Source organism: Cebus imitator, unplaced genomic scaffold (genome assembly GCF_001604975.1).
Source record: "Cebus imitator isolate Cc_AM_T3 unplaced genomic scaffold, Cebus_imitator-1.0 Scaffold70, whole genome shotgun sequence".
NCBI lineage: Eukaryota > Metazoa > Chordata > Mammalia > Primates > Cebidae > Cebus > Cebus imitator.
Window position 1 is genome coordinate 2653602 of NW_016107385.1, and position 11132 is coordinate 2664733.

Genomic DNA, 11132 nt, shown 5'->3' on the forward strand with positions numbered 1-11132 from the left:
AAAAAAAAAAAAAAAAAAAAAAAAAAAAAAAAAAAAAAAGAAACATCAAAAAGTGGGCAAAGAATATAAACAGACACTTCTCAAAAGAAGACATGTATGCAGCCAACAAACATGAAAAAAAAAGCACATCATTGCTGGTCATTAGAGAAATGCAAATCAAAACCGCAAGCCAGTTAGAATGGCAATCATTAAAATGTCAGGAAATAACAGATGCTGGAGAGGATGTGGAGAAAAAGGGAAACTTTTACACTGTTGGTGGGAATGTAAATTAGTTCAGCCATTGTGAAAGACAGTGTGGCAATTTCTCAGGGATCTGGAACTAAAAATACCATTTGACCCAGCAATCCCATTATTGGATATACACCCAAAGGATTATAAATCATTCTACTATAAAGACACATGCACACATATGTTTATTGCAGAACTGTTCACAACAGCAGACTTGGAACCAACGCAAATGCCCATCACTGATAGACTGAATAAAGAAAATGTGGCACATATACACCATGGAATACTATGCAGCCATAAAAAATATGAGTTCATGTCCTTTGCAGGGACATGGATGAAGTTGGAAACCATCATTCCCAGCAAACTAACACAGGAACAGAAAACCAAAGACCACATGTCCTCACTCGTAAGTGGGAGTTGAACAATGAGAACACATGGACACAGGGATGGGAGCATCACATACCAGGGCCTGACAGGTGATGGGGGGTTAGGGAAGGGATAGAGTTAGGAGGAATACCTAATTTAGATAACAGGTTGATGGATGCAGCAAACCATCATGGCACATGCATACATATGTAACAAACATGCACATTCTGCATATGTGCCCCAGAACTTAAAGTATATATATACTGGGATACATTTTATATGTATATATATGATATCTGCACTCCTAAGTAACCAAGATTTGGAATCAACCTGAGTGTCCATCAGCAGATGAATGGACAAAGAAAATGTGGTACACATATACAATAGAGTACTATTCAGCTATAATAAGGAATAAAATTCTGCCATTTGAAACAGCATGGATAGAACAGGAGTTTATTATTTTAAGTGAAATAAGTGAGACAGAAAGGCAAACTTTGCATGTTGTCACTTATTTAAGCAAAAAATTTAAACAAATTCATGGGGATAGAGAACAGAAGGATGGTTAACAGAGGCTGTGAAGGGTAGTGGCAGTGTGGGGGTAAAGTTTTGTGGGTTAATGTACAAAGAATATTTAGAAAGAATAAATAAGACCTAGTATTTCCTAGCACAACTGGGTGACTATAGTTAAAAATAACTTAATTGTAAACTGTTAAATAACTAAGAGAGTGAAATTGGATTGCTTTTGAAACAAGGAATTAATGCTTCAGGTGATGCATTTACCTGTATATCTCATTTACTCTGACGTGATTAATATGCATTGCATACCTGGATCAAAATATTTCATGTAACCTGTAAATATACATAGCTACTGTGGACCTGCAAAAATTAAAAATAAAAGAGAAAAAGAAACTATATATATATACACACACATATATAAGAAAAAATGGTAACATTATCTCTAGGTGCAAATGACACGATCCTATATGTAGAAACAAAAACAAAAAAAATCTCAGAAATAATAAAATAGTAAAGTTATAGAATACAAAATTAACATACAAAAGTCAGCAGCACTTTTATACACAAATAATGAGCTAACTGAAAAAGAAATTTTTAAAAATCTCATTTATAGTATCATCATAAAACTAGGAATAAATTTAACCAAGATAATGTTTCCAGTTTTTGATTGTTATGAATAATGTTAAATTGAACATTTTGTACAGGTTTTTATTTAGACATGTACTTTTACTTCTCTTTGGCAAATATCTAGGAGTAAAATCCTTGGGTCATATGGTAACTCTGTGTTAAATTTTCTGTTTCTATATTTTCTATTTTAATTATTCTTGCTCTAATCTTTATTATTATTTGATTTTTTCTTTTTTAAATATAAAGTATTACAGCTATGATGTCCTCTCTCCCTTCCTTCCTTCTCTCCTTGCTTTCCTCCCTCCCTCTCTCTCTTCCTCCCTCCATCCCTTCCTCCCTCCCTCCCTCCCTTTTCTTCCTTCCTTCCTTCCTTCCTTCCTTCCTTCCTTCCTTCCTTCCTTCCTTCCTTCCTTCCTTCCCTTCTTCTCATCTTCCTTCCCACCTTCTTTCCCACCTTCCTTCCTGTCTTTTTTTTTTTTTTTTTATCTCCTGAGTCGCCTTAGTGGACTCACCTCACACTTTTCAGTCACACCCATAATTTATTAATTGACTGATAAGCACATGGCTCACTATCAACAGTTATTTACCCTAACCTGCAAAACCCTGCATGGCCAAGCATGGTGGCATGTGCCTTTAGTCTCAGCTACTCAGAAGGGTGAGGCAGGAGGATTGCTTGAGCCCAGAAATTTTTGACCAGCTGGGGCAATATTAGTAAGAACTCATCTCCAAAAACAAACAAAACCCCACATGGCTTAGCCTCTGCCTATCTCTCCAACCCCATCTTTTCCTATTCACCCTTTTACTGTGTCACAACCACACTGGACTTCTTTTGGATTCTTAGACATGGTGGTCTTTTCCTGCTTTAGGGTCTTTGTGCCATCCAGTTTGTTGACCTAGAAGCTTTCTCCAGAATTTTGGTCCCTTATCATTTAGGTTACAGGTTAATAATATCACTTTATCAGAATGATCTTCCCTGATCACTAGTCTTTAGCAGCCCTCCCTTGAGCTCCATCTTCCTACCCAGTCACACATTCTCACATCACACATTTTATTTTTTTTCTAAACACTGATTTTCTGTGTGTGTGTGTGTGTGTGTGTGTGTGTGTTTCCCTAAAATTTGAATGTTAACATCACATAACCAAGGACTTTGTATTATGTGCCACAGAAACCTAAGTACTCAGAGTTGTGCTTGGCACATAGTAGGTATTCAGTTTTTTTTTTTTCCTTTTAGTAGAAACCTGTGTTGTTCAAAGGTATTGTATTTTTTTATTGACTGGATAAATAAAAGAATAGAGGCGTGGACCCCAAGTTGAGGATCTTGTTCCACTTAGTTTCATCTGTATTAATAACATATATGTTGAGGATATGAGTTCCAAAGGCAGTTTTTGACAGAATGAGTTACTAAGAGGAATAATACCTCAAGCCCCGTTACTGTTTCTAGCCGAGCTATTGACCAGTGCAGAGAAGAGAGCAGAAATGCAGAAACAGATTGAAGAGATGGAGAAGAAGCTAAAAGAAATCCAAACTACTCAGCAAGAAAGAACAGGTGATCAGGTAATTTTTCTTTTTCTTTTCTTTTCTTTTTTTTTTTTTTGAGATGGAGTCTTGCTCTGTCACCAGGCTGGTGTGCAGTGGTGTGATCTCAGCTCCCTGCAACCTCTGCCTCTCAGGTTCAAGTGATTCTCCTGCCTCAGCCTCCCAAGTAGCTGGGACTACAGGTGCCTGCCACCACGCCCAGCTAATTTTTGTAGTTTTAGTAGAGACGGGGTTTCACAATGTTAGTCAGGATGGAATTTTTCTTTTTTGAATACACAAAACTAACATTTACTGAAACAAACTTAAACATTATAAAAATATAGAAGGTTAAAGTCCTCCCAACCCCTATTTAGAGTTTCTGCTAGTTTGTTGGCTGTTAGTAGCGGGAAAATTGAATGGGAAAGTAATTTAGCAGGTGACTTAAAATGGAATTTGTGGCATGTGAAATAAGTGGTATAGTCTATTGACTTCTTAGTTATACTCTAAACCGTTATTTGGTTAATTCTAGCTTCAGCTTTTTATTCTAGCTATGCTCCATTAAAATGGGATTGCCTAAAAAAATTTAGCATACGCCTGGCACTCTTCAGTTGAGCTCAACAGTACCGGTTTGTAGTAGGAACATAAATTATTGGAAATAACTTTTATGGCATAGTCATTTATATTGTTAGTGGATGTCTTGGGGAAGAGTACAGTAAAGCTAATGTTAGAGCTTGAAAATAGCATTTTCTGGATGGGAAGGATATTGATTTTGTTTATTTAATGCAAACAGCAAGAACAGAAGATGTCTACAAAGGAGACAGCTAAACTGCGAATTGCTTCCGAGTCCCAGGAAATACCAGGAATGACTCTCTCCAGTTCCGTTTGTCGAGTAAACTCTTGTGCCAGGTAAGATCACATTGGTGGAAGGGACAATGCATATAGGAGGGCATTTAGAACCAATCTTTGACTCTCTAGTGTCCTGAAGTCTCTGACTTTTACGGTATTGAGACATGGTTTTGTAAGTCTCTATCACAACATAAGCTTTGGTGCTGATGAGGGAGGACAGAGCATTGACTATTTCCCATTGAGGAAACATATTTCTTATAGAAACAAATATATATAATGTTTCTAAAAAACGAAACCACCCATTTCTACCACTAAGAGATAACTACTGTTAACACTGTTCTGTCTCTCCTTTTGTGTTGTATTTTTGTTTTGTTTTATAAAAATGGCAGCTTACCATTTTGTAATCTGCTTATACTATTTAATGCAACCTGACATCTATTATCAAATATATTTCTGCAATAGTTTTGATAACCAAAGGTGCTATCTTTTCTAAGAGAATTTGGATTGACAGTAATAGTTTATCTTAAATAGTATATTTAATGGAAAGCCTCTTGGAGATAAACAGTTCTTTCTGTGAGTATTTAGCACATGTTTTAAAACAAGTTTCTTCACAGAGAAACTTCATTTTCGGAGAACATTTGGCAGGAGCAACCTCATTCTGAAGGTGAGTTGTGGTTGACAGCCTCGGGAAGAACTTGCTGATAACAAATGGAACTTGCTGATAACAAATGGATTATGTAATAAAGGGTAAATATTTTTAAATTATGATAAAGGGATTGAAAGAAAGCAGAGAGGTGGGGACTAAGATACTAGGATGTCTTCGAGTCATGGAATTTAGTATAAGCATATGCTTTTAAGAAAAGAAAGACATTTGAAAGAGTATTTATTTAAGACTCCTCAGTGCTTCAAAATATTTGGTTTAATTATAATTCTAAATTTATACTAACTACCAAATCTTATACTTTAGTTACTGTATACTGAGCAGTGAAGACCCTGAGGAAAGTGTTTTGTTTTGTTTTGTTTTGTTTTGTTTTGTTTTGTTTTGTTTTTCAGGGAAAAAAAAGTTTAAAGCTATTTTATATTCAAATTGGTTTTCTTTTCTTTGGAACATGTTAAAAGTGGTGAAACATGAATATCCACTTGTAAGTAGTTTTGCAAAAATAAAAATAAAAAACATTAAAATTAAACCTTTATTTCTAACCGACACTTTGTTGGAAATACAAAGTATGGAGGAACATTGTTAAACAACACAGGGGGATGGAATTGGTAAAATACAGCATTACGGGGCTAGCAACCCAGTTTGTTCAACAAAAATTTCCCCCAAAATCCTATAGAATAAAAAAGATTTAAGAGGCATTTGAACAGTCACAGTATGCGGATCTTAACTCTGCATTCCCTATTCAAAAAAAAATTTTTTTTTAATTGGTAAAATGTGAAACTTCTGATTGGATATTTGATATTCATAAATCGTTCATTTTATAGGTAGGTATGTTTTGGGATTGGGATTTTTAAAAAGCCTCTTTTAGAAATATGTACTGAAATATTTGTAGATAAAATGACATGTCCGGAATTTGCTTTAAAATAATCCTGTTGAGTTGGGTTTGGGGAGTAGTGACTGTGGTAGAGCATCTAAATGAAACAAGATCGTCTATGTTTAGATAATTGTTAAATTGTTTAATGACCTTTTATATGTTTGAAGTTTTTGTGATTAGAAAAAAACAGATTGCCTTCCTTCTTTCAAACAACACAATATATTAATTTATCTGGTTTGTCTTGAAAAGTAAAGCATTTACTCCTAGAGTATATATCTGGTCTCTCTTTCTTTAGGTCGCAGTATACCTTTCTCCATTTTTGATGAGTTTCTTCTTTCAGAAAAGAAGAATAAAAGGTTTGTCTGGTTTTTTTAGTTAGTTTTTTTTTTTTTTTTTTACTTAGGAATTTTCTGTTGTTATAAGTGAGGATAAATTAGGGGTTACTGTTATGAAAAAAGCTCAAGTATGTCTTTTTCCAGTCCTCCTGCAGATCCTCCACGGGTTTTAGCTCAACGAAGACCCCTTGCAGTTCTCAAAACCTCAGAAAGCATCACCTCAAATGAAGATGTGTCTCCAGATGTTTGCGTAAGAGGGAGTATCCTTAAGTTAATGTAAACGGGCTAGTGGATTGTTTATTCAAATCCACAAAAGCTTAAGGTTAAAATTGAAACCACTGACTTGAATTAAGCACATGAAAAGATGCTCAGCATTATTACTCACCAGGGAAATGCAAATCAAAACCACAGTGAGATACTACTTTATATCCACTAGGATTATAATAAAAAATTATGGACAATAACAAGTATTGACAAAGATGTGGAGAGATTATAACATACGTTAAGGTGGGAATGTAAAATGGTGTAGCCTCTTTGGAAAACAGTTTGGCAGCTCCTCAAAATGTTAAACACAGTTAACCATATGATCCTGCAGTTCTCTGCCTAGGTATACACTCAAAATATTGAAAGCACATGCTCACACAAAAAACTTGTACACAAATGTTCATGGCTGCATTACTCATGATACTGGAAACAACCCCAAATGTCCATCAACTGATGAATGGATAAACAAAATGTTGTGTATCCATACAATGAAATATTATTTGGCAATATAAAGAAATGAAGTACTAATACATGTCATGCCATGGATGAACATTGAAAATGTTATTTCAAGTGAATGAAGCCAGATACAAAGACCACATATTATATGATGTCATTTTCATGAAATATCCAGAATAGGCAAATGTATTATGGATTGAGGTTTTCCAAGAGATTAGGGAGAGGGTAGTGGAGAGTGACTGCTAATGGGTATAGGATTTCTTTTTGGAGTGATGAAAGTATTCTGGAGTTAGGTAGTGATGATGGTTGTATAACCTTGTTAATATACTAGAAACCACTGAAATATAGTTTAAAAGAGTAAATTTTATGGTATATGAATTATATCTCAATTTTTATAAGTGGGAAAAAATCACTAACTTGAAAGCATTTTGCACTTTTCTAACCAACATAGTAAAGGACATTTGTTCTGTTTTATATAAAATACCTTTTGTGGCAATGCAAAAGTTATGTGGGCCAATCATTTTTCTTCAGTAATGTTATATATTAACTGCTGTAGACTAGTGACATAATAATACTTAGGGTAAAAAGACCCTGTGTAGGTCTGGCGCAGTGGCTCTTGCCTGTAATCCCAGCACTTTGGGAGGCAGAGGTGGGCAGATCACGAGGTAAAGAGATCGAGACCATCCCGGTCAACATGGTGAAACCCTGTCTCTTCTAAAAAATACAAAAATTAGCTGGGCGTGGTGGTATGTGCCTGTAGTCCCAGCTACTCAGAAGGCAGAGGCAGGAGAATCACTTGAACCTGGGAGAGGCGGAAGTTGCATTGAGCTGAGATGCGCCACTGCACTCCATCCTGGCGACAGACTGAGACTCCGTCTGAAAAAAAAAAGAGCCTGTGTAGACATTTAAGTTAAAATAAGTAACATTTATCTTTGGCATTTTATTAAAGCTTTAAGGAAGAAGAATCATTCTCTTCAAACCAGCATCTGGAACCTTGTCATGAGACTGAAAAGAATTGAATATATTTAATTGGAAGACTTAATGGGTGATGTGAGCAGTAGCTTTAGTGACTTAAAGCATTATTTTCCACATCCCTGGGAATGAAACATTTGGAGGAAGTTTTTTAAAAATACTTTTTCTTTTTAGTTTCTTCTCTATTGAGGTATATTTTATATCTAGTAAACTGCACACAAATACTGTACAGCTAGATGAATTTTTACATGTGTGAATATCCATGGAATTTTTTCCCATATCATGATAATAGAATATTTCCGTCAACTCAGAAGAGACTAGGGAGTCTTTTGTGACTAACAGTGCTTGAGCCCCTTTCCATCTATGTGGCACTGGAATTTCCAGGGAAAAGGTCCAAGCATGTATTTTTGTCTTTTTAAAAATACTTTCCCAGCTAATTCTGATATAGTTAGTCCACTGACTGCTATGAAAATACAGTGATGTAAAAGAGTAATTAATAACATACTGTGTTCTGGAGTATACCACCAGAGAACATGATGAACAGGCTAGATTTGGATGCAGTGGTTCTAGATTCAGCTGTTCAAGGATACACTTAATTGTTAAAGGAGTCCAACTTCATCTACCTTTCTTTTTTATTTTTTTTAACAATCTTTTACTTGACTTTTGTTAATAGGTACCTATCAGATTTTTCATCTCCTAAAAAAATTGTATTTAAAATGTCTAAGTTAATAGGGCCATAAGAAGTATTTGCATAAAATGTAGAGGTTATAAACAGGTATTTTACTTTAATCACTTATAATACATATATATACATTTTTTCCTTATTTCTTTTTCTTTTTTAGACAGGGTCTCTGTCACCTGGGCTAGAGTACAGTAGCATGAGGTCTGCTCACTGCAGCCTCTGCCACCTGGGCTCAAGCAATCTTTCCACCTCAGCCTCCCAATTAGCTGGGACTTTAGGTGTGAGCCACCATGCCTGGCTAATTTTTGTATTTCTTGTAGAGACAGGGTTTCTTCATGTTGCCCAGGCTGGTCTCAAACTCCTGTGCTCAAGTGATCCTCCTGCCTCAGCCTGCTTCCCAAAGTGTTGGGATTACAGGTGTGAGCCAATACACCTGGCCAAATCTTACGATTTTTTTGTTTGTTTGTTTGAGATGGAGTTTCACTCTTGTTGTCCAGCCTGGAGTGAAGTGGCACGATCTCCGCTCACTGCAGCCTCCAGCCCCTGGGTTCAAGCGATTCTCCTGCCTCAGCCTCCTACCCTGCCACCACGCCCAGCTACTTTTTGTGTTTTTAGTATAGATGGAGTTTTGCCATGTTGGCCATGCTGGTCTTGAGTGCCTGACCTCAGGTAATCCACCGACCTCAGCTTCCCAAAGTGCTGGGATTACAGGCACCCACCACCATGCTCAGCTAATCTTTGTGTTTTTAGTAGAGATAGGGTTTCACCATGTTGGCCAGGCTGGTCTTGAGTGCTTGACCTCAGGTGATCCACTCACCTCAGCGTCTCAAAGTGCCACGATAGGCGTGAGCCACCATGCCCAGCCTATAATTTTTTTTCAACTATACTGTGTTTCTTCTAGTTGTAACTCCCACCTTTAGTTACTAAGTCAGAAATTCAAAGTATATGTCAAGTTGGTAATGATCTAGAAAATTAATTTCTAGTATCCATGTGGGTTAAATCAAATAGGCACTATTTTTATACTACAGGTAAATGTGTAAAGTGGTATAATCTCTCTGAGGACAGCTAAGTAATTATATATAAAGAACTTTAATATTTATAAACTTTTGCCCTGATAATTCTACTTTCTGAGGAATTAATCCTAAGAAATTAAAGTGTTTATTATAAAGATTTATGTATAAGGATGTTTAAAGTGGTTTTAAACTAGCAAAAAACAGAATAACCTAAAAGTTGGTTAATTTCTTGTGGACACACAGTGTGACCATTATGTTTATAAAGAACTTTTAATAGCACAGAAAAAAATACAAAAAGTATGAGAAAGAACAATACAGAGTATCATGAATGCTACAGTTACACTGCTTTTAAAACTTCTTTTTAAATGCATAGAATATGTATGCTATGCATGTATAGCAAAAAATGTAAGATTGTTTAGTAGCATTTCAGGTGTTTTTTCCCCCTTTATACTTCATGTTTTCTATATTTTCTGCCATAATCATGAATTATCTTTAAGAAATAAATAAAAATTAGGTATGTAGCATGGAGAAAGAAGATGTAAAAACCAGGAGGATAGCATATTATCAGAATATTTACTAAGTGAAAGCCAGAATAAAAATAGTATTTGTGCTTTAGTTAATAGGTTAAATTTGTTGAGGAACAAAACCATTGCCCAGTATTTTTCCTTGTGTGGAGAATCTTCATGGCACATTTTTTTGGATGAAGTATAGTTTACTGAGTTCATGACCCAAAAACCTTTTACCTCAAATGCTATAATGTGCTTCTTAAAATTATCTTTCCCTAGGTATTCTGACATGCTACTTCTGTACCCTGTGTCACTGAGCTAATGTGTCTCTCTCAGTGAAAAAGATAGGTTCGCCGGGTGCAGTGGCTCACGCCTTTAATCACAGCACATTGGGAGGCTGAGGCGGGTGGATCATGAGGCCAAGAGATCGATACCATCCTGGCCATAGTGAAACTAATAATACAAAAATACTCTACTAAAAATACAAAAATTAGCCTGGTGTGGTAGCATGCGCCTGTGGTCCCAGCTACTTGGGAGGCTGAGGCAGAAGAATCACTTGAACCCAAGAGGCAGAAGTTGCAGTGAGCCGAGATTGCGCCGCTGCACTCCAGCCTGGCGACAGAACAAGACTCCATCTCAAAATAATAATAATAATAAAATGTTTTAAAAAAGATTCTTCGAAATCGAGAGAGATCCAAGATGGCTGATCACTAGCAGCTCGGGATTGCAGCTCCCACTGAAAGAGCAGAGAACGAGAGGGCGCCACACTTTCAGATCAATTTTTGTTGCTCACACACCAGGAGATTCCCAGCGGAGGAGCCCCACGTGTCGCCAGCGTGACTCTTGAGGCCGGTGAGGCGGTTTTGCCGCTGCCTTGGTGCCGCGGTTCTTGGTGCAGAGTCAGAAAAGCACCGTCAATCTTAAAGCCGCTGTTTTGGCCGGAGCAGTGGGTTGCTCAGATTCTAGCACCGGGAATCAACAAGTTGGACGTCCATTCAGAAACCCAACTATAAAGACGGTAATTATAAAGACCACAAATGGATAAATCTATAACGAAGGGAAGAAAACAGCCTAAAAAGGCTGAGAATAACCAAACTCAGAACGCCTCTCCCTCTACAGGGGATCACAGTTCCTCATCAGAAACAGAACAAGGCCTGATGGAGAAAGACTGTGTTCCATTAGCAGAAGCTGGCTTTACAAAGTGGATGATAAGAAACTTCTGGGAATTAAAAGAACTTGTTCTAACCCAATGCAAAGAAACTAAGAACTTTGAA

The 11132-nt window shown here is 36.6% G+C and overlaps 1 protein-coding gene across 1 annotated transcript in view; it reads left to right on the forward strand.

The window, feature by feature from the left end:
- BUB1B (BUB1 mitotic checkpoint serine/threonine kinase B) overlaps positions 1-11132 on the forward strand; it is a 74865-nt gene that overhangs the window by 47026 nt on the left and 16707 nt on the right. Inside the window, exons 10-14 of the mRNA XM_037739469.1 lie at positions 3179-3291; positions 4043-4158; positions 4713-4762; positions 5926-5986; positions 6110-6215. Coding sequence (XP_037595397.1) covers positions 3179-3291; positions 4043-4158; positions 4713-4762; positions 5926-5986; positions 6110-6215 — 446 coding nt within the window. The remainder of the gene's footprint in view (positions 1-3178; positions 3292-4042; positions 4159-4712; positions 4763-5925; positions 5987-6109; positions 6216-11132) is intronic.